Raw genomic sequence first — 25,940 nt, 5'->3', positions numbered from 1 at the left:
GTCAGGCATCGACTGGAGTGTGAATGTGTGTGAATGTTAGGCAGAAAGCACTTAGGGCATAGAACAAAAATGTGCTTGTATGAATGGGTCTGAATTGGTGAATGAGGCATGTTGTATAAAGTGCTTTCAGTGTTCAGGTAGAGTAGAGAAGCGCTATATAAAACCAGTCCATTTACCATAATATGTAAATTGTTGAAACAGCATAGACCTTTATAAATTTAGTCGGAGATAAACTGAAGTTTTGTAGTTTGATCAAATTTAGTTAGTTTGTGGGCAAGCTGCTAGGCTCTTTATCAGTTTTTAAAATCAAGGCCCAGAGTAACTCAAGAGACCTCAATAATAGAGCACATTTTGACTTTGCATGCCAGCTACTGCTGAGGTGTTACTGGTTTCAAACAGAAGATGAGGTCGTAAAACTACAAAACAATAACAAAATCTGAAAAATAATCTAACAAAGGGAATTACTCATCATAGCATCCACATGAAACATTCATAGCACTCAGAAAATGAAAACAAGGGCAACATCGAATGAAAGAAATGGTTTCAAAGTTACACAGAGGCCATTCAGTATTAATGCCCTTGCTAGGTTTTGACTCAAATAAACAATATAAAACTGAGCCTGTTGTTGAGAGCAACGTTATTAAATGTGCTAACTGGCCCGCTGCAGGAGTTTAAAATGTACCAATTTATTTATTAATTGTTAAAAATATTTTTCCACTGTTTTAGTCTATCATTTGATTTTACTGTTTTATATGCGGCTTATAAATCTTTTCACTCTGAATTAAAATATGAATGTAGCATGAAGGATGTAACATATGAAAAGTAATAAATAGTAAGACAAACTTTACATCTTTTGGATACTACTGTAACCTTTGCATACAGAATCACCATCTGTGCATTGCTTTATTTTCAGCTATAAAGTTAAAATAACAGGATTTAATGTTCATCCCACTTTCTTTTCAACAAAATTTTAGATAATTTTGTGTGAAAGTTAACCAGTGCTGTCATTTTTCCTATAAAATTTGTACTTTTTAACAATATCCAGTGATATTAGTGGTTATCTAGACTGTATCCATCTGAATAACATCATTAACTATAAATTTCAATGGCTTTTAGTGTATATCACCATGGTTTGAATGGCTTTACCTGGTTCTGAAGTGCTTGTTGTTGATACAGGGACAACCTGGCCTTCGTGTGCTCATCTGTGGTGGGGCTTAGAGACTTGGGATCTGACATTGACCTCTGAGTGCTCTTGATGGGTCGGGGCACAGAGGGGTGTCGCTGGGGAGATTCGGCTGTGTAGGACTTCTGCTGAGGTGTTACATGGGCCTTGTTCAGTCGCTCGCTTGACAGAGAAGTCTCTATGAGGCGGTGAGGGGACACCGGAGAGACCGGAGAGTAGAGGACTTGTGGAGATTTGGGGGCTGTTTGCTGCTGGCGAATGATGCTGGAGATCGATTCATTGTGGAGATGGTTGTGAGGCTGGTAATTAATGTCGAGTGGGTCAGGACGTCGGCGCTCAAATTTGGCAGCATTTGCGGCAATCTGCTGCTGGCGTTGCTGGGTGAGAAGGTCAGAACCTGACTGTTGTGTGCCAGTACCGGCAGAGGACGAATATGGACTGACTGTGGTTGGTACACTTAGCTGTGGAGCTACAACTCCCTGTGACTGGGCTTCTGGATCAGTCTGGCAAGCTAGAGATTGTCCTTTTTGAGTTCGCTCTGGTCCAGAGATATAGTGCACAATCTCTACTTTGTTAGGGTCTGGTACTGTCACATGGATTGCTGGGGAGACTCTTCCTAGGTGCTCCACTTCTGTCTGGCAAGACATTTCCCTGATTGTCTGAACGCCAATATTGGAGGAAACCATCTTAGTTTTGTCAGTTTTGGTATCAGTAGCTAAGGTGGCTGTAGTGGCAGTGCTGCTGCCAGCTGCACTGGACTCAGAGTGCCTTGAGAAACGCGAGCGCCTTCGGCGGACCGGATGCTCTGTCTCAGCCTTGTCCTCGTCATCATCTGTCTGGACAGAGCAGTCAACGCTGCGACCACGCCTCCTGGTGCGATGACGCATCATGTACCTGGCGATGGAGAAAATACACGAAAAACAAAAAATAAAGAACTATATTTAGGTTGCTGTCAAGTAATTTTGTAAATCTACTGGCAATATAGGGTATGAAAAAGTGATAACTACAATGCAATAAAGTGCTATGAATATAAATTGTTAACACAAACATTTATCCTCATCCTTTTTGAGTGTGAACTTTTTTATGTTAGTATACTACTGTATATACTATTGTTCCAACCTTTCCTTCAAGTGATTGATTTATTCTACATGGTATTATTCATAAAATATTAATAAAACCTGTTTCTCCTTGGGTCTTAAATTTAATTACAGACACGTGAAGTAAATTGCAAGGCTATTAAAATAACCTTTGCCTATATACACACAGTTTCACCTCTTACACCCCTCCTCTTTCCCCGTCACTCCATACACTCACACACTGTTTACCTCTCCTCTCCATCTTCATCGTCAGTCTGCACACAGCTATCCACAATCCTGCGGGGGGAGCCGTAGAACACCACGCCATCTCCATCCAAGCTATCTCTAGTCAGTCTGCTCATGGAGCTGTGTTTTCTCATGTTGGTCCTGGCCTCCATTTGCTCCTCCTGGCTCCTCAGGCACATCTCTGACGAGGAGTTGGGCAGAGAACGGGAGCCCATATGAGAGTCTGCGTAGGGGTGCAGCGGCTGTCCATCCAGCTGTACAAAAAAACCATGGGGTTTTAATATTGCTATAAAGCAGTGATTCAAATCAGAACGACAAGGTTGTGTAGCTGCACTTCACAAACACATTTCTTCAAGATAAAAAGGTACACATATCTGTCTGAATGCAGAGTGTCACATGCATACACAGCTTAAGAGCCAGCTACCAATGTTTTTCATTAACCCCACCCCACCCCCACCTGCATGATCTGGGTGACAGCAGCGGTTTTCTGTCTCTTCTGCTCTTCAAGCTGCTGCTGGAGCTGCTGCTGTAAAGACTGGATCTGATCTAGCTGGGACTTCTGCTGAGCCAGCTGCTCCCGCTGTAGAACAAGTTGTTTCTCACGTTCATGCTGTTGCTGCTGCAGAACCTAAACAAAAAGTGTCGGTGGAGATGGGAAGAGAAAGAAGGACATATGGGCAAAAACACAGACAGAGCGAGATAACATAACAGAACAGAGCGTGGAGCATAAGAGGGTGGAGAGATGGAATGGGTTGATGAAGGAGAAATTATGAAATAAGCAAAGTGAAGAATAGTACCAGAACAAGATGAAGAAAAAATTTAAAAACAGAGAAAACAGCGAAAAAGAGCCAAAGTCATGATATCTGGTTTTATTCAGGATGATAAAATTTCTAAAATGTAGCCTAAATCACAAGATTCCCACATGTGAATGTGACATGAAGTCATTCTTGTGCTGATGGATTAGTTTTGACAATGGTTCCAAGTTAGTCAAACTTGTATATACTGCAAAAACCAAGAATGGAGGCGCAACATGAATGAAGTGCAGCATTTACTGGTAATTGCTCTTACCAGTCATACAATGCTCTGCAGAAAATATTTAAGGCATTTCTTTTACTGCTAAAATGACAGGCTGATGCAAATAAGCAGTTAGGGGTTTTTGCTTGCACTGTAAATTATGAGATGCATTTTAAACATTCCAGTTCTAGTTTATTCTCATTAAGGAAGACTTCCACACCTGTTTAACAGACTTAAGTTGAAAGATTTTCAACTGCTTGTTCTATTAAAAAAGAAGAAAATTGTCACATTAGCCCTCAGGTTTACTGTGAAAACATCATTGCAAGGCCAAGAGCTCAGAAAGCAATATATTATAACCAACATGTGTGACTGATTTTCGATAGTTTTGCAATATATTTTGGTTTATTTTGCTTGATTTTTATGATTTTATGCAAATTAGTCCGCTGAATGGAACATTTAAACCACTTTTTTGGCCTAAAAATCAAAGTAATAAATGAAACATGAGACTTTATAAACAGGTATCCTTTTGAAACACACATACAACAGACATCAAACAGACACGCAAACATCATGTGCAAAATTTTAAAAAGCCCAAACAAACACAGCATGCAAACTCATCATTTATAACCAAGGCTGCATAAAAATATTTATTCAGAAAAAAAGTCATCACTTTTGAACAGAATTTTAGCACTACATTTTAAAGAAATATCTTATGGACTTAATGTATCTGATTAACTGAAAATGCTTGTTTAATATACTTTTTAGAAGAACTGCTAAGAGACAGACATTGAAAGACAATATACTGTATAAAAAATTAGCTGTTTTTAATGTGTCTTGTTAAGTAGGCACAATACTGAAACACTGAATAAAAGCATTTTAAATGGGATTAAAAAAAGATAACTCAACCAAATACACCACAAATAACACCACCACAAAACTAAACCAAAAAACCCCCAATATCCAATCCAAACACAATAACCACACAACATCAAACAAGACATTAAGGATCAAACTCTGCATTCCACCTCCTGCTTCTCCCTCTACCTGTTCCTTGATGTTCTGCAGCTCCTGTAACTCTCTCTGCACCAGCATCTGCTCCTTCTCTCTGTGCAACTTCAGCTCTAACCTTTCCCTTTCCAGCTCTTCTTGCAGGCGCAATTGCCTGAGTTTCTCCAGCTCCACCCGCTCTCTCTCCATCTGCAGAAGCTGCTCCTGCTGGCGGTGCAGTCTCTCTGCCTCAGTTTCACCCTCTTTGTGTATGGCACCTGGTGGAGGGAAAGGAGGAAGACCACCTGGAATTGGTAAGCCAGCAGTAGGGGCAGACAGGACTGCTGGAGGTTGGGTGTAACCATGTGTTTGTGCAGGACCTGAAAGTGGGTAAGCATGTGCAGCAGGGGCAGGCTGTTGTGGCTGCTGAACAGTTGTTACTTGTTTCTGTTGTTGGCTACTCAGGTGTGCCTGGGACAGGTTTATTGGCTGCTGCTGCTGATCAGCTGGTATGACAACTGTTCCTTGCACTGAGGTGACCTCTGCTGATAAAGAGGACACTGTCGCACCTTTGCCAAGGTAAACTGGTTCATCCTGGACCACTGAGCTAGTTGTCATGGGAACACCCACTAGGGCCCCTGCAGTTGCTGAGGTTGTTGTGGCAGCAGCACTTATGTCAGTGGCTGATGTTGTTTGGAGAAGGCCTGGTGCTGGATAACGGACTGCAGCTTGTCCAGATAAGGGCATTCTGGGGCTCATTGGTAGCCTGCTAAGACTAGATAGGGGCACTGGTGTCATGTTGGCAGAGAGGTATGGCCTGTAGACTCCTCTTATTAGTGGTCGAAGAACAGAGGCAGGCTGGGTTGTGATGGGAAGTGTAGAAGCAATGGGGGTCTGAATAGTTGAGTAGATCATCCCATCTGAGGATCTAATAGCAGCGGGGTACATGGCTCTTAGACTCGCCTGCCTGGCATTGATAAGATTAGTTAATGCTTGACTGTGAGAGATTGGCTTCCCATCTAATCCAAAGAGAAGGTTTTGCCTAATGCCAAGACCAGCTGCAAGTCTGGAGGCCATGGGCCCAGTACCTCTGCTCAAACTGCCAAACTGCATCAAGTCTGGGTTGCTTCCATAGCGATCCATGGAATTGAGTGCTGCACACATTCGGCTAATCTCCCTTGCAGTTGTGGCACTGTACTGAGCCAAGTTAGCTTCTTGGAAGTTAGCAATGTCACGCGCAGAATAGCCATAATCTGAACTGATGTTGGACAAGGAATTGTATCTTCTGATAGGCAGTGTTTGTGCTGCAATGTCTCCTCCATGCCGTAAATCTGTATAGGAACCATACTGCATCCCCACATATCCTCCATAGCCCTGTTTCATAGCAGTTAGATCCATGGCAAGTTCTCCTGAAGCTTGGAGATGTGGTTCCACTTTAGAATGGTAAGACTGTAACCCAGCTTCAGCAAGGTTTGTATCAGACATCGAAGGCTGGAGCCTACCAGGAAAAGGTAACGTGTAGGCCTTACGCCCATCCATTGGATACTCATGGTACCTTCCAGGTTGTCTTTCTTGGTCAGACTCATAGGTGAGAGGTGGGGCAGATGGAGGCCTTATGCCTTCTTTCTCAGGAGCACCAACACAGGTTCCACCAAATGGAAGTCGATAAACAATATCACAGCAAGCTGGTTGGTTGTCAGGCTTAATTTGGCCTCCTGTCAGATCTACAGCATCCTGTCCTTCTTCTACCTTGACGAGCTGAGTCACAGCCCTGGCTGGGTCTGGCCCCCCATCCATTTGTACAACCATACTATGTGGCGATTTACCCCCTGATATCAAACCAGGAGGACTGGGCTTTCCCTTGAGTTCAACTGGACCAGCGCCATACAGTTCAGGGTTAATGATTGGTGATACAGCACTGACCACAGCTGAAGCAGTGGTTGTCTGACTGACGAGCAAATCTTTTTTCAGTAAAGGTGAGATTGGGCCAGTAAGGTTGTACCTGGCTAAAACAGATGCCTGTTGCTGCTGTTGTTGCATCTGATGGTGGTGTTGCAACTGTTGTTCCAGGAGCTCTTGTTGTTTCTGCAGCTTCTCTTGTTGTTTTTGAAGCTCTCTCTGTTGTATACTGAGGTCTTCCAGTTTGGCATCAATTTTTGGTATTGATGGGTCAGTTGGAGGTGAAACTGGTTTATTCTGAGAGAGACAAACTGCTGAACCCATGCCTTGTCCCAGATCCACTCGGTTTTGATGTGGATCACCATAAACTGTTGGTTGTTTTGGCTGGGTCATGAACATTGAAGCAGCTACGGTGACACTCACAGTGGTTGGTGTGGTGGTTTCCTGTGTGTTCAAGTTCATAATCAGTGGCTGTACAATCGTTGAATGTCTGCTACCCTCTGGTCCACCATGGTATTTTCTGCTTTCTGTGGCTAAGGAGGTGAGATCCATTCCTTGGTCAGTCATAATAATAGGAGCTGGTTTAGTAGCTGTTCTAAGGTCCACAACACTTCCACCATGAATCATATGGCCCTGCTCTACCCTCGAAGTCCCTGGGACTGTAGATATCCTACAGAGGGAGATATTATCCATTGAAACAGACCCTCTGGTGTATATGCTGGCTGTGGTGACCATGCTTGTTCCGACATTTACTTTCTCCACTCTTTGTGTACGATAAAAGCTCCGTGTAGGAGAGTGGTGGTAAGGCGGTGTGTCTGGAGGGCTGCCACATGGAGAGTAAGTATCAAATGTTGATTGGCGGCTAAATCGGGTAGGAGAAGACAGCGGGGAAGTTGCAGTATTGACTGTCGTTGGCCTAGCTGGGCTTGAAGGAGGGGAGTATGGGGCATCCTGAGAGGATTGCTGTCGATAGAGCCTAGGGGAAACTGATCGATGTGATGTTTGGGTTCCCTGAGCCATTACTGGTGAAGTAGGACCAGAGCCTGCTGACTCCATTCTCAATGCTGAACTGAAAGTCTGTGTAGAGAACTCAGCTGTAGCTCTTCTTGAAGGAGAGCGAGTGGGACTCTGCGGTGGTGGTGGTGATGGTGAAAGAGGAGGACTGGTGCTTCTGTAATAAGTAGTATACTTGGGAGAACGGGGCTCAATAATTCTCTCAATAGAAGATGTTGAGCTGTCTCGCATTTGGATCCCCCTGGTCTCCCCTACCCTTCTGGTAATGACTTCTCTTTGACTGTAGGCTTGGGTAATCTCTGCAATCTTGCTGCATACGCTTGAGACTGTAGCTGAAGATGCGGATGTACTACCCATATGCCTGCGACCTATTTCAGACTGAGTGGACGTAACAGTATGGCTTGAACCAGTCTGAGAAATAGTTACTGCATCTCTAGCATAAACACCATATGCTGCAATAGTGGTTGCTGCCACTGTTGGAGTTATTCCATTCTTTCCTGCTTGGGTTTTGAGTCTATCTTTGTGTCCATCCTTTGCAGAATAGTGCTGTGTTACTCTGACATCAGGGATTCGCCCTGCAGTCTCAGCAAAGGACACAGGAGCTGAGATCTGGGTGGGACTGGTACCTGGTGTAAGGAGAGCATTACTTTGCTCTAGTAGCTTAGCAAAGGCTGAGCCTGTATCTAAGAGCTGTTTATCTGGGTAAGAGCTCTCAATTTCAATCTCTACTTGCTCATCTGTGGCCTGTTGCATCTTGGTAATGTTCTGAGATGTTTGTCTAATCTCCTCATAAATATCAGTTTCTGTCTCTGCTGCCTCATTGTCATATCCTGTTTGATCTTGCTCATATTCATACTCATCATCATAACTTTGCCCATTAATGTCCTCCTCATAGTACTGCCCATGTCTTCCATGTTGCTGTTGTTGCTGTTGTTGTTTCTGCTGCTTTTGAAGCATTTCTGCCTTTCTCATCATCTCCTCATAGACCTCCTCAGCACTCTTCAGAGGTTTGGAAGTTGAAGATGGTGCTGTGGTGGTGGTTGCAGTTGTTTTCTCTATCGGGGAATAGAGTGACATGAAGGTTGGCAGATTATACTCACTTCCTGACTTGTAAAGTTTGGACTCATATCCCTCTGCCTCTGAGTCAAGACTTTGAGGCGAATATTCAGAAGCAGAGGAACGATGAAGCTCTTCCATTTCTGCTGCTTGTCTCAGCTCTTCTGTTGGAGACGCATCCTCAATAGGTGACAGATTGCTAGGTGGGGTCTTAGATCTTTCTCTGCGCCTCTGAGCCCTCAGCTCCTCTTTATCTCTCTTGGTCTTTCTTGCTGTACTTCTAATTCTCTGCTGTTCCACTTCTCTCATCTTTTCCTGTTCTCTCAGAAGTTCCTCTTCCTCTCTGAGTTCATCCTCTTCTGAAGAATCTTCAATGGTAGGAAGGAGAGGGCCATGAGAGCGGTGGCGTGCTTTCCTCTGCTGCTTAGCCTCCTCCAGTCTTTGCCTCCTACTGGGGCTACTGTCACTATCTTCCTCCATTGATGAGATGGACGTAGGAGATTGTCCAGAGCCATATGAGGATGAAGTGGGTGGCAGAGTCGAGGAGTAGTCACCACGAGAACGTTCCTCAGGAGATCCTGTCAGACTCTCCATCTCTAGCTCTGGTTCCCGATCAAGGCTTAAGTCGTTTTCATTGCTCAGCTCGATGTCTCGACTGTAGCTATTGGTGTTATTGAGTTCAATTGTTTTGAAGCGCCTCAGACCTCCTTGCGATGCCATCACATCTTCCTCACCCTCTTCTAGTGAGCCTTTATAGACATCAGTAGAGCTCTTAGTCTCCTCCTCAAAACTACTGGAATGGTGCTGAAGGCGTCTCTTTTCTTTCCCTGAGTCAGAGATTATGTGCTTATGGTGGCTTTTCTTGGGTTTCTGGTAGCCATATCCTTCGTCTTCCTCATCTTCATCTTCCTCCATCTCTTCCTCCTCCTCCTCATTGTCTTCATCAGCACTCATCTCCATTATTTGTCTCCTCATGAACTCCTCATCGGTCATCTCTGTGGGCTCAGCTTCCTTTTCTTTCTTTTTCTTCTCCTTCTTCTCCTCTTTCCCTTCCTTTCGCTTACCCTCCCAGTCTCCCCCATCTTCTTCTTCCTCAAGTATATCTTCCAGCTCCTCATCAGAGTCATATGCATCTGGCGGGATTGACAGAGAACGTGGGCGTTGCTTCCCTCTGTCATCCAAATCTCTGTCTCTGTGCTTCCTCCCCCTTCTGTCTGCCTTCTCTTCAGAGAAGCTCTTCTCTAGTAATGGCCTCATGGAGCTTTCCAGCTTGGTGATTTCAGAGGGACTTGGTGGGGAGCCCCGGCTGCTGATTCCCCTTTCACTCAGCTTCATCTCTTCTTCCTGGATTAGACCTGTGATTTCACTGTGGGAGCTGGAGATACCATCAGATGAGTAGCCAGTGTCACTGAGACTCTGAGGGCTGCGTGACAAGTCGTGGGTGCTGTTGTTTTTTGTATCCTACAGAGAAAAGAAAAAAGAAAAACAAATGGATTAGACTTGGGGGAGCTAAGGTTTTTAGTTTTAATGATAATTTATATCAATTTTACAATGTGTTGAAACTGGTCAATAATACCAATCTGCATAAAAATTAAGCCCACTTAAAATCACTTTCTGATTTTAGATGCAAAATTCATACTTTTTTAAATTACAAATAAATACGAGTTTTAAAAATGGTATTTCTTATTTAGAAATTTGCAGTAATATATAATAGTCCTATTTGTATGATAGCCATAATATGGTATGGTTTCAGTTTATATTAAAAATATCATTATGATGCTTGAACCTGTACGCCAAAACTGCAGTTTTCAACTTTCATTGTCTTGTAAATAAAAGAAAAAAGAAAAAAATATAAAAAATAAAAATAAAAATTAATGAAACTGATTTCATATCAACTGGATTTCATTCACGAGATCACTAAATCACCATGAAGACATTTTATGTTTTTCCATTAAACTTAGTTTTAAGCCAGTGGGCTGAAATGGAATGCTTTAGTTTAAATCAGTCTAAAAGAGATTTATTTATTATTACATGCTACTCATGTCTTATAATTTAAGGGACACAATGCCTATTAGAATTATTCAGAATCAGAATACTTTCTTCATCCCAGGTTGGAAATATAAATAGAAAAGAGAACATGTACTGAAAACAAGTAAAAACAAATAAAAAGAGACTCAATGGTAAAATAAATATCAGTCATTACATATTTAGAAACTTTACATTCATATAACACAAATAGGTTTGCGCATACTCATTTTGAATCTAAAGAAAAAACAAACAAACAAAAATATATTACTATCAGGTTCACTAGCATTAGCTAACACGTAGCTAACATGTCTAACACTAAATCCTAAATAAAAACAACTTAAATATAACTTAATTTAAATAGCTAAATATGTAATAAAAATTGAGAATTGAGTCAAAACACTTGAATTTTACTCTACATCTTTGAATCTGATCTGATTTATTCATTTGTCTCAAGACAAATAACATTATTATGCAATAATCTTAATGTGACTTATAATTGTTAGGTATGTTGAGCCATTGATGGAAAGAGGTTAGTCAAACTATGTTTTTCATGTTTTTTCCTTTTGATGATGAGCTCAAAGTAAGATTGTATAGCTGACTTTAATATCTGAACAAATGAAAACTCATTCATCAATGGCTCTTAATAACAGTCATTTATAATCTCAAAGGAACCAACCTGGTAAATGATTGGGGAGATGGAGAAAAGGATGGAAAACTGGTAAAAATCATGAAAAGCTCTTAAGGTGGTTATAATGCATCTTTACTTTGAGCTCTGTATAATTTAATTACTTAGCAGCTCTTCAGATGATAAAGTCCAGCGCTACCTTAAAAATGACCACAAGAGTGCTACATGAACTAAGGGCTTGGAGATTTTACAGATTCATGACATGCCAATTTTTAGAAGAATTGGAACAGCAAGAAAAGGTTCTTCCTGCTGTCTTTGTTCTTCAATCTCTGTCTCTCCCCAAGGTAATCCAATGCCTTGCTGCCACTTGCAGCCTCAGCATACTGTGAAATGGGAATCAATGACATACTTTCCAAATCAATATGGACGTCCAACACTTGAGGAAAATGGAACCGATTTAGCTTAGAATTACCTATTATTACATCTATGCAACAGTTATTTTGCCATGTAAAGTACCCATATCTGCAAACAAAGTGATTATCATGTCAGTGTTGCAAGTAAATGTATATGTATAAGCACCAGTCTGAATAGAAATATATAGGGACATTTTGTACAAGAACTGAAAACATTAAATAAGCTTTGCATGGGCAGCACAAAAGCCATATTAACCGAGCAAGAGATACAGTACAAAAAATATGACACATCATGGGCACTAGTCACTTTTAGTGACAATATCATCTTAATAGAGTGTGGGAAAATGAGACAAGGCAAGTATCTCATCCCTCTGTAAATAAGTGCAGAGTCAAAACTGATGTATTTTAGTTGTCACTACAATAATAATAATAATAATAATAATAATGAACATTCCCATTTTAGAAGTGATCAAATATGACTGCAAATAAAATATGTATCATAAATCAGAAGGCTCATTACAAAGCTTTAGCATTTTGACTCCTCTTTAAAAAAAAAAAGAACAAAACAACCATAAGTTGTATTTATGGATCAGAGACCAAATTAAAAAAAAAGATTTCTTTTGAATATTTAAAAACAAGAAACATGTAGCAAAGGATCCAAATTAATAGTGGTAAAATAAGAAGTTCAGATTTACTTATCTGAAGTAAGTAACTGAAACTCAGAAAAAAACATTATATAATGTTTACATTGGAAAAAATAAGTATTGAATGTGTCAACGTTTTTCTCAGGAAAAACATTTCTAATGGGGCTATTGACATGAAATTTTCACCAGATGTAGGCAGCAATCCAGGTAATCCGCACATACAACGAAATCAAAACAAATAAGTATTTAAATCAAGTTATGTGTAATAAAGTGGAATTACGGAGGGAATAAGTATTGAATACATAAAGAAAAGAAGCATCACGTGGCTGCATGGAGGCTGGAAGGGCAGACAATTAAAAACTTCTCAAGTCAGTCTGAAGCATACATGTGGTGTAAAACGCAAACACACACACCCACACACACTGAGTTTGTATCCAGAAAGGCTAAAAGTAATCCCAACCCTGACCCTTCTCCCATGACTATGTGAATATGGAGAATCAGCTTATAGAAGTTATTAGTTGTTTAGCTGCATTCATGAACAATAGCAATGCAACAAGCATAAAAGCATGGATGTGAGTGACACAGCTGCACAAGATGCTGTAGGCCATCTACAGTAAACCAACATAGTCTCTAGTTAATGTGAAAAACCTTTAGATAACTATACCTAGCAGTTTTTCTGTGCGAAGGACAAGGTCAAAGGAACTTTGGCCTTTTTTAAACTCTAGCTTTAGTGCCACAAAAATGAGCAGCATGGAGAAATCCTCTGCTAAAGCTCTGCAGGTCTGAACCAGAGCGCGAGTTTGATTTAAAAAAACCAAAAAAAAAAAACAAAACATAAATGTGAAGCTGGACCATACCTCAAAAGTCAGTTTTTACTTATATGCGACCCAGATCTGTTTTTTTACATTCTTGATTACATGTAAACTGAGTTCAATTTTATAAATATAGTGTCAAATCAGAGCCAAAAGTAGCCTAATGCCCTGTGGAAGTTGCTATTTCTCAGTTTTGCCTGGGGTAAAATAAATAAATGGTCATAACTCAAATGCAGGTCTGCTTTTATTCACTGCAACCTCAGTCCGAACAGTCAAATCAAAATTCATCACTTCCATGGCCTGAGTGTCTTGCTAAGTCTATCCTGGCATGTCTCTCTAATGGCGATACATCCTGAAATTTTGGAGGAAATCAGTTTCAGTGTAGACAGACATGCCTCAAAACCCTCCTGGCTCTAAGTCTGTATCCACATATTTCTGTACAACTGCACGATGACTTTTGCATTTTCTTTGTGTCTTTTTGCATAGTTCACATTTGAATGTGATATTGGACACATTTAAAAAACTCAAAAATCATTTGTGTTCACTTTTTGGTCATTTTCCTTAGTTTAACACATAAATTGGTGACATGCAAAAATCAGACTTACATCATAGTGCCTGGACTTCTTAATGTCCTTGATCGGTGTGATCTGCTCTCCTTTCTTCTGGGAGGGCTTGGTCTCTTTGGAAGTTTGGTTCTCGGGCTCAGTCTTGAGCTTTTCCTCTGATGGTTTTGGCTGTTTCTCGATCTCAGTGGTTGTTACTGGTGTCGTGGATGGTGCTATAGTCTTGGTCTCAGTTGGCTGTTTGGCAGCTGCGGGTGCAAACGGGCTGCTAACGACACTTCCCGCCTGTGGCTTCTGGCTCTGTGTTTGGGGCTGGCCTGGCTTGGTCCCTTGCTGGGTGGTAGGTTTGTGGAGGGGACTTTGCTGACTGATTGGTGTCTGGTGTCGAGGCGAGCCCGTGGGTTGGTGCTTGGGAGACGGATGAGGAACAGGAAGTGGAGGCTCATCAAGACCTTCTCCAGACATCAGCCGCTGCGTCTGGCAGTTGAGACATAACCACTCTTTTTTCTGAAACAGAGAGAAGACAAAAAGACAAACATGTAATTTGTTTTGTGTGTAATTGTGATACAACCTTAGCCTTACTGCACCAAAGATCGCTTTATGTGGATTAACTAATATTGTTTCACATTCATAACCTGGTTAATATTCTTAACTTTCAACTCAGCATTCACTTAAATAGCAAACTACAGCAACAGCCTCACACACACATACACTCACGTACTGTGTACACTGAAAATCTTATTTCCAGACAGAGCTGTCAGAGGTGTAGCGGCTAAACTGAGCTGATGCACGTTTCTAAAAAGCCAAGTCACTCTAACAGCTACTCCCTGTTTCATCAGATCAACTCTACTCGATTTCACACACTGTGAGCCTGAGTGGCAAAAAATGAAAGACTTGGTGCACAACAGTGTACTTAATCTACCTCGTAATTTGGTCTTCTTCATTCTGACAAAGCCAAACTAGTAGCATACAAATATATTTCGAAAATTCACAATATCATAAACATTACTCCAGAGACGCAACATTTTATTAGAAACTCATCACCTTTCAAGATAATATGACAAAGAGGTATTTACAAATTTGCTTGCTGCAACAGTTTTTCATTTATCCACCTGGTGAATATTAGTTTGTTATTCCCTTCTTCTTAGTAGTGAAGTACAGTAGTGCAAATGTTGGTATTGTAAGTAAATACAAAAACTGTTTTGTCAATACCAATACAGATGCTGATACTATAAAGGCAGCTTAAATAGGAGAGAGCAGTGTGTCATGATTTATGAGATGAATTATCAACAATTTGTAAATGCTGAACACATTTTAATGACCACTAAATCACTATGATTTTTAATTTCACATTAATTATTTAATAAAACAAAACACCTTTCATCTTATTCTGTGTTTTAAAACTGGAGTTTTTGGAGACCCGAAATGTAAATGTACCTGTCTAAAGCACTTTAGGTCAACTTCTGTTGTTTAAATGCAGTGTTGGGGAGTAACGGAATACATGTACTACCGTTACGTATTTAAAATACAAAATATGAGTAACCGTATTCCATTACAGTTACTGTTTAAAAAGGTGGTATTCTGAATACAGTTACTTTGCTGAAATAAAGGGATTGCACGGCGGTCTTTTCCTGTTTCATATGTCAGGCTATGCTCTCTCTATTTTTGGTAATTCCGTGCCGGTGAAAACCCAAACAAAACACGCATTAAGAGGCTGAAATGCCTGTGTCTCAATCTCACGTCTCATAATGATGTGAAGAAATATTTTTTTTTAAATTATTTAATATGAAGGCAATAGGCAGAATGTTACAGAAATAGTCCTAAAGAATATAGCCTCATGGGCAGTGTAGTCCGTGCTGCAGGGAGAATAGACTGCCATACCCGTTATGTGTCTGTGTGAGTCTATCAACTGCAAAGGATTTTATCTGCCTCTTTAGCTTCTACATAAATAAAATGTACTCATGTAGCACTTTTTATAGACAGAAGAATCACAAAGTGTCAGGGGCTGGGTCTGTGACGTTTTGAGGCTATTTTGTATTTTAGATTTTCTTATGTTAAGTTTGTGATAATAGGTTCTTGTGTTATTAATAGTTAGGATTTAGTTAAGTTTTATTCTGGTTTTTGTTTCATCTTTGTCTCCTTGTTTATGTGTCATGTTTCCTGTCCAGTGTGTCACGTGTTTCATGTCTGTGTTGTGTCCACATTGTCAAGCTCGTGTGTCATGTCTACATCTCTCCATGTTTCCTGTTTTATTGTGAAGAGTCCAGTGTTAGAGTCTAGTTAAGTCTCCTTCTGTTCTTCGTCGGGTCGCCTGTTTATCTTCATGTCATGTCTCGTCAGTCCACAGAGTTTTTGCTACTACTCAGGTTCAGGTTCATGTTCATGTTCAGACTTTTTTCACATTTATGTTTGCATGTTCCTCTTCAGTTCCATGTTCATGCCTTATGTCTTTTTTTTCATAGTTTCGTTTTCCCAGTTTAGTTTTTAGTTTAGATCTTGCCCCTATTCGCCTTGCCTTGTTTTGTCTTCACGTTTTTTCAGTCAAATAAACGACTAGCTTTTTTTTAAACCTTAGTTTGTTTCTCCCGTGTCTGCTATTGTGTCTGTTCCATAAATACACCGGCGTGCTTCATAGTGTAACAGAAGAAACAAACGTATAACATCAGATCAATATGAAACACAATAGAATGCAACATACAACACAAAGAAGTAGCACTAAGTGGTGTTGTAGTGTCGTGCGGCCTATTGCTAACTGCTCCAATTAGCTAGTTGCTAATGGTGAATTCTACCCCATGAGCATTCAGAGGGTTTTTTCTTAGAGTTCAAGATAAAATTAACAGTCATCAGTGGCAAGAAATGATGAGAGTGACTAAAAACAATAAATTATCTACCTGTACAACACATAAATGAGGTGTAACACATTATAAAGTGTTTTGTCCTATGCTAACACTGACTAATAGAGTTAGCAGCACAGCAATACTACAGGAGTGAGGTCTAAGGCATAAAACTGAGAAGAGGGTTAGTTTTAAATTTACAGTTGCATTTCAACATAATATATAATACTTATGCATTATGTATTTTTGATGATCTCTCCAGTATCTAGCTCACCACCCACCAACGCCACCAGCACCTTCTGTTTATTCTGTGCCAGTGTGTCTGTTTCTGTCCATGACAGCTAATGGAGTTTGGGGCTGAAGAGCAGCTGTATTACTCATGTAATGAATAATTGACAGAAGCAGTTGTTCCTCTTCAACACTTATCTATCATCTCTATTCTTATTCACCTCCATCGAGTCCTTTCTCTTTCTCTACACCAAACTCACCAAATCTCTTTCTACTGAAACTCCATTCTCTGGCTCATTCTGCCTTTAATAGCTCTCTCCCGCTCTCAAGCCTCCTGTATTTGCTCCATCCCCTGTCTTTTTCTGAATCCTTTTGGGAGTTTATCTGCGATTAGATGTCACACAAAAGACTCCATCTCCCTTAGATTTCACAGTGACAGTGCTGCTTTGGGCCGAGCAGTGAGCACTATAATTGGCACAGGATTCACAACATTAATAAATATAGTAATATAAGCTGATCCGACAGTTTTGAAAATGCTAGCCTCCAGTTATCATGACCAGCTAATTACAGTAAGAAAAACAATTAAATGGTAGAGGAACTAGAAGCTGAACAGACAACAGGTTACATCCAAGTGTTTGTTTTTCTTTTTTCTTTTTAATCATTTATCTTTTGCCATTTGTCACCAAAACTTCTTTTACAATATAAAATTCACAGAAAAACTCACATTTCAACATTTAATTTGAAATGACTGAATAATGCAGCTTAGGATACGTGAAATCTTAATATTAAAAAAATTTGGATCAGTCATTTAAAAATGAGGGGGAAAAAAGATCAAAAAAGTATGTGCGCTCAATGAAACCTAAAATTTAAATTCATTTGAATATCCTATTCCCACCAACATGGCTTCTGCATAAAAAAAAAGAAACAGATTATCAGAAGATGGAAAATCTTTTTGCGCATTAGGGACTCATAGCATTACAGAAAGAAAATATTTTGAGACGCTGTCACTGGCATATCTTAAATGCCTTCAGCAATTATAACTGAACAAAGTAGCTGATGAGGAAGTTATCTTCTGATTGGCTGCCTCGATGCTAACTGTAACTGAAAATGAGTTTATATCCCAGTGATTATACAGGAGATGTATCACTGTCAAATCTTTAAGCTCAACATAAATGAAGCTTAATTGGGGTTCAGGTTTAAACTCCTGAAGAATACATTCTGAATACAGTACAGTACACCAAATGAATGTAAGCCGATGTAATGCCCTCTGACATGATGGAAACACAACTCTGTGTGTGTACATCCCCTGAAGCACCACATTGTACTGTAGGTTCTGAAATGGTTGAATCATTTTTCAACCCTAAAGTGAACTCATTCCCTCCTTTTCTCAGAGAGAGTATATTCAAGATGACATTACAGGGAAGTTTGTGTGTGTGTGTTTTCCCAGTGGTGCCCACTTAGCCTATATAGCACAAACAATCTGGCCTTTTCTACTCCTGTCAATAACACTCACTAAAATGCTCCATCAGTGCTAATTCATGCCGCAGAGCACTGCTGTTTTCTTTTCATGTGTCATTCTGCAGCACATTCTGAATCTTCTCTTTCAGAATGTCTGTCCTTTTACAGCATGTTGAGCATAGCTGGATTTGTTTTTGTCCTATACCTTCCAGCTCTCGTCTTTTTTTTTCTTGTCTACCTTTCTGCTCTTTTTCAGTCCATTTCCTGCTATTTTCAGTTACTCCATCTATTTCGCACTTAATAATAGGGAAAGAAATGGATTTGCCTTTTATTCATACCCACCTGTCACAAGCAGCATTTCCCTGCCACTGGATTTTATTCGCAGAAAATCTGTAGCAGTAACTTACTATTGCTTTTACTTTGTCTTATCCAAATAGAGGTCTAGCAATTGCACCTTCATGATGGAGAGTAACAGTACTGTCCAAAACTCTCAGGCTTACACTCATTTCTAAATAGGTGCAGCTATTTATTGAAACATACATTTAAAGTAAGACTTGGCGTAATTCAAACGAGCTTGTAACTCAATATTTGGTATGATCGCCTTCATTCTTCCAACACAGCCTGAATTCTTTTAGGCAACTTCTTTGTCATTTCTTTAAGTAGTCTTCAGTTCTCAGGCTTCTTGAAGGACATTCAAAGCTCTTCTTCGGATGCCTTTTATTCTGTTCGCTGTCAAGATGCTCCCACACCGCTTTAATAACACTGAAATTTGGATCTCCATGAAACCTGTTGATACTGATTTTCAGTCCAGTTCTTGTTTCCCTTCTATAAAAATGTCATCTTGACAGCCATCCTTCCATTCAGTCTGTTGGGTTTGGTGCTAGTTTTTATGCTTGAACAAGTCATAGGTCAGTGTTAAGCGGCTTCACAAACAAAGCACCATTCTTCTGGCTCTCTTCCACAGTGTGTCTTTGTCCTTTCTTCCTCCCCTCACCCCCAGGCGATCACGGCAGATGGCCGCCCCTCCCTGATCCTTGTTCTTCCGAAGGTTTCTTCCTGTTAAAAGGGAGTTTTTCCTTCCTACTGTCTTGCTCAAAGAGAGTAATTCGACTGCAGGAATTTTCTCTGTAATCTTTTACAGGCTTCAACTTATAATCCTTAAAGTGACTGCTATTGTAACTTGGCTCTGTATATATAAAATTGATTTGAAAATTGGAAAAAAAAGGACAGGTACAAGGACTGGACTGAAAATGAGTAAAAGAGCAGCCTATGTCCAAAGAAAAACTTTGAAAGACATTCAAGAAAAGCTGGAGAAATATTATCCAAAGGCACTTTAAAAATGACAAGAATGTCTGTTTCCTTGGAAGAAAAAAATTTAAAAAATGAGATGTGGGTCAAGATTTTTGCACAGGACTGTATTTATCTCTGACTCTGGCCAAAGCTGCATCATCTATCGGCATGATTTTCTGTCGCTCCTTTCTCCACTACATAGTACTGCTACTATATGTCTGTGTGGACTATTACATTTACATGGCTGGTTCAAGGCTAGTCTTGCTATTCATAACCAAACTTTGCATATATTGTAAAATGATGAGTTACGAAAAATTGCCACATCTTTTATTCCACAGCTACAAAATATGACTAAAGGCATTTGATGAATTCTGTTATGAGCTGTGATTTAATATAATACACTGGTTACACTAGCAACACTCTTACTGGTCCCGAAATTCAGTTTGTACAGAAGACATCGATGTCAAATATCTCTATATCTACCGAGTGCGATTAGTTTATTGTTACAAAGACATCCCAACCTTCAGAAGCACTTCTGTCAGTTTCTTAGTCAGTTTCATGATTTTCTTTTTCCTGTTTTACTTCTCCCACATTTGCACCTGAAGTTTCTATTTTTTTCTTTTCACCACACAGTCATTAAACTTGTATCTTCTCCTTCCTCTCTCCTCTCTGCCTGTCACCCTCTGTCTCTGCTTCTCTCCCTCCAACAGAGCAAGGGCTATTTTTACCCAGAATGCCATTGTTCTGCTCGAGCGCACACTTCCTTAGCACAGGCTTCCGCTTTAGGCAGCACTCTACTGCGGCACACATACACTCATATCCTCACAGAAGCACAAATGCACGCATGTAGACACGCAGCTCACATCAATGCAAAATGGAGGAGGCCTCTGTAGCTGAAGGCTTACCAGAAAGAGAGAGGGATGACAAGCAGAAGGAGGAAGAAAAGGAAAAGAAGGGAAGCAGAGAAGCTCATAGGGCTGGAGGGGTGAGGAAAACGGGAGAGTGACACAACGTGTGCACATATACTGTAATTCAGCTCAGCCTTTAGTCATGTGGTTCCCTGCTGAGTCTGATGCAACTGGCTTCAGTTTGTGGCAGAGGAGTACAACAATGTGTTTGGGTGTTTCCGCCCCATCAAATCCCTCATCACCCCCAAAAATAAAGAGATAAAAAGATTAAAGAGATCAAATAAATAAAAAAAATCACAATTACATGAAGATGGTCGAAATGAAAGTCCAATTTTGGAATAAGAACAAGATTAAAAAGAGCTTTTTTGCAAAGTTGGATCACTCCCATCACACCATAGATGCCACTGCTATGTCTGGCTTGGTCTCATATTTGTGGACAGTCAGCTGACCAGTGATGCTATATATTCCATACTCATCATGACATAGGAAGAGCATAGTACTTCATCCAAATACATGAGCCACATGATGTATCCACCTCTTCTTCATGAACATCATCTTGAAGTACTCACTGTTCAATAAGGGAGTATGCTGAAGCAACACAGCTTAACCTCAGGTCGGACTCTCCGATGAGCAGCAGAGACAGGTTATGATTGACAGCTGACTGGACCTTTCAGTTGACTTGCAAAGTAGCGTCAGAACCTGCTGAGCTATGGAAGTACTTCCTTGCTCACTTTATCCTTACAAATCAAACACAACATAACTCAGCTATCAACGCTCTATTTTCTTTGAGAATAAAAACGTCTTAAATTCTACCCCCCACCTGTTTTTTGGACCTAATTTTTGTACACACCAAGTAAGACTGGGCGATATATTGCGTTTTTAAATATATCGATATATTTTTATACGAGATATGAGACGTGACAATATCGTTTATATCGATATAGTCTATGTTACGTTATAATTATACTTATGGAGCTGCTAGTTTGCCTTTCTTTCGTCCACTTTTGTCTCTACGCTGCGTTACTCTGCCTCGCCTCTCTCCTTCACTGAACACACCTCCCCCTCCCCCATCGCTTCACCTGCAGGCAACGACAAGATGGACATGGCAGCTATCAAAGAGGAGCTGGTCGGTAAAAAGAAAACATTTGGATATTACTATTCAACTGCTGGTGGAGGTAATCTTGTTAAAATGACATTAACACCATAACTGCATTAATACGGCAAATCTCTGTTAATGAGTTACCGCGTATCGCCCCGTGCGTGGGGCTCGACAGCGTAAACGCGTTGACACAACGGCCTAAAATCCTTTCATTTTCTCAAAAATCGACAGTGCGCCTTATGTTTGAATCCTGGTTGTGCTTACTGACCATGACCTGACCACGGCGGGCAGCAATCTGTCAAAAAATGTTTTAGTACGACGTTGATAAGCTACGAAACCGCACCGCTTGATGGTTGTCGGAGCATTTTCAGGATTACGGCCTTAGTCAGGAGCCTCGCGGAGTAATACGTACTGTGCTTCAACGTAATATTACTGGATTGTGTGTGTATAAGGACCACAAATGGCACCTGTTCAGAGACATGGTTACAAAGAGGATTTCAAACTCCAGGCAGCTGCGAAATCTGTCTGTCTTTGTTATTATGCTCAGCGTCTTTTAGTTTACATTTTGACTGCACAATTGTGAGCTTTCAGTTATGCACAAAAACAACATTGTTTTATTTTATTTATGGAGCATTATTATTTAATAAATGCTGATAATTTATTTCGGAGTAACTTTTTCATGTGCATCTACGCTGTATGTTAATAAAAGTGCCTGTGTGAGACCTGGGACACAGCTTTGACTAAGAACTCTCTTTTTGTCCTCACTTTATGGCTTTAAAAAAATATCGAGATGCTAGAACATCGAAATATGAATTTTGGGTCATATCGCCCAGTCCTAACACCAAGTCTTGAACCCCAAAGACACTCTGTAATGATTTTTGGGCAGGTTTCACTGCTTGGTGAACAGGTTGCATCACCTCTCTCATTGAGCCTGAGCAGCCTGACTTTTATATGGCAACAAAAAGCTGATTTCACAGGAGCCCTCCCACATAAACATTTTTCCTCCTGCAATTTTCAGAATAGCTTTCGATTGTCCTCCATCTCCATTCTAATTCCTCCCTCTGGAGCTCCATCTCCTCTTCAGTTTCTACTTCGTCTCTGAATTTCTTGCTGTTTTCTGCACCTCATCCTTCTCTCCTGTCTGCTGTCCAGCGTTAATATTTCATGTGAACAACTGCGCACACACACACACACACACACACACACACACACACACACACACACACACACACACACACACACACACACACACACGGGGAATATGACTGCGAGCAAATAACTGAGAAATAAACAAATAGCCAGAAAGTGAAAAACTATGTGATAGCAAACATTATGATCACACATGCACTTGTGGAAATGACAAACACTGTGCACATATTAAACTTAAACTTTCCATTACGTCAGTACTTTTTAGAAGGTGCCTCTTTTTTCTTTTTGTGTCCTCTTGTTAAATTTCAGATTTCGTAAGACTCTCACATAAGTTATTTTGGATAATTCTACAAGTCCCAGAGACTCTGGTTTCATTTAGATTTCCTGTTGTCAAGCCAACAAAGTGAAGTGAATTAAAGTGAAGCGAGCTCAGAAGAGAAAATAGGATGAAATGAGTATGACGCATTGCATCATAAAATTGTTTGGCTGAGACTAATCTAAAAATAATATTAATAGTAAAGAAAATCCTTGATTAAAGAAAAATGTCAGTGTGTTTATTTTTATTTTTTTACATCCCCTTTTGGTCGCTTCATACAACATGTACACTAAACATTGGAGCCTCCTGTGAAGTGAAACATGTATGACAAATCAGTCAAATGTAGATCTTTTGTTAGTGTTGGATTGGATTAGGAGATAGGGCTGGGTATCGTCACTGATTTCTAGAATCGATTCAAATCCGATTCACAAGGTCCCAAATCGATTCGATCCACGATTCGATTTAATTCGATTCGATTCGATTTAAATCTGGGAAATTTTGACAGTCAGAAGTATAATTCAGATCAGAACATTTACATATTTTTGTATCTATAAAAAGGAAGCTGACACTCGCAAGACTTTATCCAAGGTGTGAGCATCACAGCAGATGCCTTTGTGTCAAAGTAGCTGAAGATAAAACACAGAAAAACATGAAGGTGATTTTCCTGGCCTGGGATTTTATAAAAATATTCTGCAGTACATCAAAAACGAAAGAAAACCATTAATTAATGAACATTACCTCTGACGTTACAGCGGTTTTATTAGACACACGGCTAAGCATTTTGCATTTTGAATAATATTAAAAAGTTTAAATTTGTTCAGTATTGAACAGCAGAAATGAGGTTTTCTTTTCGGAAGAATGTAAAAGGGAAAAAAAACAGCGGCCGACAGCGCTGTAAGCAACAGTAGACTTGTGCATAACAAGCAAGCGAATAATGAAGAAAGCGAAACTGTTCGAGAGAGAGAGAGAGGGTGGGAGGGAGAGAGGGGGAGGGAGAGAGGGGGAGAGAGAGAGAGAGAGAGCTGCGCATCGCAATGGAAGCAAAACAGTAAAAGAGTGAATTCATGACGATGTTTATGTGAAGCGTTTGGATCTTCTTTTGCTGCTGGTTCGGTCAATATTGTTTGGAGAGAGATCAAACTAACAGCTTTAGAATCAGCGCATAAAGGGCGTGAACACAAAGCGCCGACCCGGATCAGCGAGCTGTCGGCTTTCAGCCCCGACTGTGAGAAAGGCGACATCTAACTGATTCTGATCCGCGGGTCGCGCTGTGTGTTTAAGTCTATGTGCAGAATCCCTGTACCTGCTCTCATTTACTGTTTGGTGGTTCTTGAAATTTTGTGAGATGTCACCAGAGATTCTGGCATTTCGGACAAAATAAATTTATATTAAAAAATCGATTCAGGATTTTAATGAATCGATTTTACGTTATCCAAGCCAGAATCGATTTTAATCGATGAATCGATTATAAAAACCCACCCCTATTAGGAGACGTAGAAGCAATAAAAGGTGGAGAGGAGGGAGAAGGATAAGTAGAACAAAGTATAGAAAAACATAAAATATGAGAAATTAAGCTTGAGGAGGAGGGAAAGAAGGAAATGAATTAACGGTTGGGGATGAAAAGGAGGAGGAGGAGAAGGAAACAAAAATAAATTAGAGAAGGGAAGGGGGTATGGAGGGGGTGGAGGAAAGGCTCACAGGGAGGACAAACAGGTGGAGGATGAATTATAGGTGCTTTTGTGGTTATGTAACCGAAGCAGGTCTCACTTTCACTTCACACACATTTTAAAACATTTTCTCATTTTATCATCACAATGGAGCCTCTTTAATTATGTAACCTTATTCTGAGAGGTGACGGAGCGAGTGCATAAGGCTGTGTATGAGTGTGTTTGTGTCCATGCGCATGCATATTGTGTCGCCGTCTGTCTTTCTCCTCCTACCTGTTTTCTGTCTCTGGCCAGCTATTCTTAACAGAGCCAATAAAACTTGAGACGAGGTTGATGTGCCCACCTCGTTCCTCTGCTGCTGCTACATTTTTCATATGTTGCCAATTTATAGCTGCCATGATGATGATTGTGAAGTTACCTAAAGCTAGGACTGTAACCACTGTAAACAGAATACAGAGCCTTTAGACAAATTGGCAGTTTTCATCAGCATCTGGCTGTTTTCAGATTTGTGAGGATTTTTTTGAGAAATTTCTATTATATAGGCTACCTGAATTAGCCTTTCCACAGAGAAGCAGCTATTATAAAGAGTTCTAGAAGCTAAACATATACTGTATCAGGCTTATAAACTGTAAATTTGTCAGCTTTCTTCCTCTGAGCTAAACTTTATGCCCAAATATGCTCCCTTGAGCATTCATTTTCTATTTTCTACAGGCGAAACCCATATCCAGTATTTTCCAGTATTATACAATGTTTTGTTCCCTTGAAGGAGTCATGTATTATTAAGTGGAGATTTCAGACTGAAATACAGGCAAAACATTGCATTTGTGGAAAATTTGGGATTTTATCATACCACACCAAGATTCTGTCTTACCTGTGCAGGCAAAATCTCTCCAAACCAGACAGCTGAGGCAAGCCTCAGAAGTGAATGAGATCTACTGCTGATATAAAATCATGGCCATTTACACACTTTTGCATTGAGTTTGAGGAGAATTGGTTCATAATGACTGTTGACCATCCTCTGAGTTCTTTCTGGTCATATTGCATCTCCTCATAGTTCGTAGTTCTTTCCTTTTACAGAGCTTTGTGACTTTACAGCAAAGAATATTACCGCCCATAGAAATGAACAGGACTACTCATCCTTGGGCCTGCAGGGTGGCTGTAGCTCAGGTGGCAGAGCAGGTCAGCCACTAACCAGAAGGTCAGTGGTTCGATCCCAGGCTGCCTCCTGGCTGCATGCCAAATATCCTTGGGCAAGATACTAACCCCGATACTGCCGGACACTGGCGCCACCGGCCCGGTGGCGCCAGTGTCCGGCAGCCTCGCCTCTGTCAGTGCGCCCCAGGGCAGCTGTGGCTACAATGTAGCCAGTGTGTGAATGTGTGTGTGAATGGGTGAATGACTGAATGTAGTGTAAAGCGCTTTGGGGTTCTT

The 25,940-nt window shown here is 40.5% G+C and overlaps 1 protein-coding gene across 1 annotated transcript in view; it reads right to left on the bottom strand.

Annotated features, from left to right (window-relative positions):
• Positions 1-25,940, bottom strand: part of bsna (bassoon presynaptic cytomatrix protein a) — a 163,234-nt gene that overhangs the window by 26,572 nt on the left and 110,722 nt on the right. The window contains exons 4-8 of the mRNA XM_080899736.1: positions 13,603-14,067; positions 4,564-9,936; positions 2,963-3,133; positions 2,509-2,759; positions 1,147-2,077 (exon numbers count right to left, since the gene is read on the bottom strand). Of these exons, the coding sequence (XP_080755862.1) occupies positions 1,147-2,077; positions 2,509-2,759; positions 2,963-3,133; positions 4,564-9,936; positions 13,603-14,067 (7,191 nt within the window). The remainder of the gene's footprint in view (positions 1-1,146; positions 2,078-2,508; positions 2,760-2,962; positions 3,134-4,563; positions 9,937-13,602; positions 14,068-25,940) is intronic.

The sequence above is a fragment of the Rhamphochromis sp. 'chilingali' genome, assembly GCF_963969265.1.
Source record: "Rhamphochromis sp. 'chilingali' genome assembly, chromosome: 12".
NCBI classification, from domain to species: domain Eukaryota; kingdom Metazoa; phylum Chordata; class Actinopteri; order Cichliformes; family Cichlidae; genus Rhamphochromis; species Rhamphochromis sp. 'chilingali'.
Note: the sequence above shows the minus strand (reverse complement) of the source record. Positions and strands in the feature narration are given on the sequence as shown.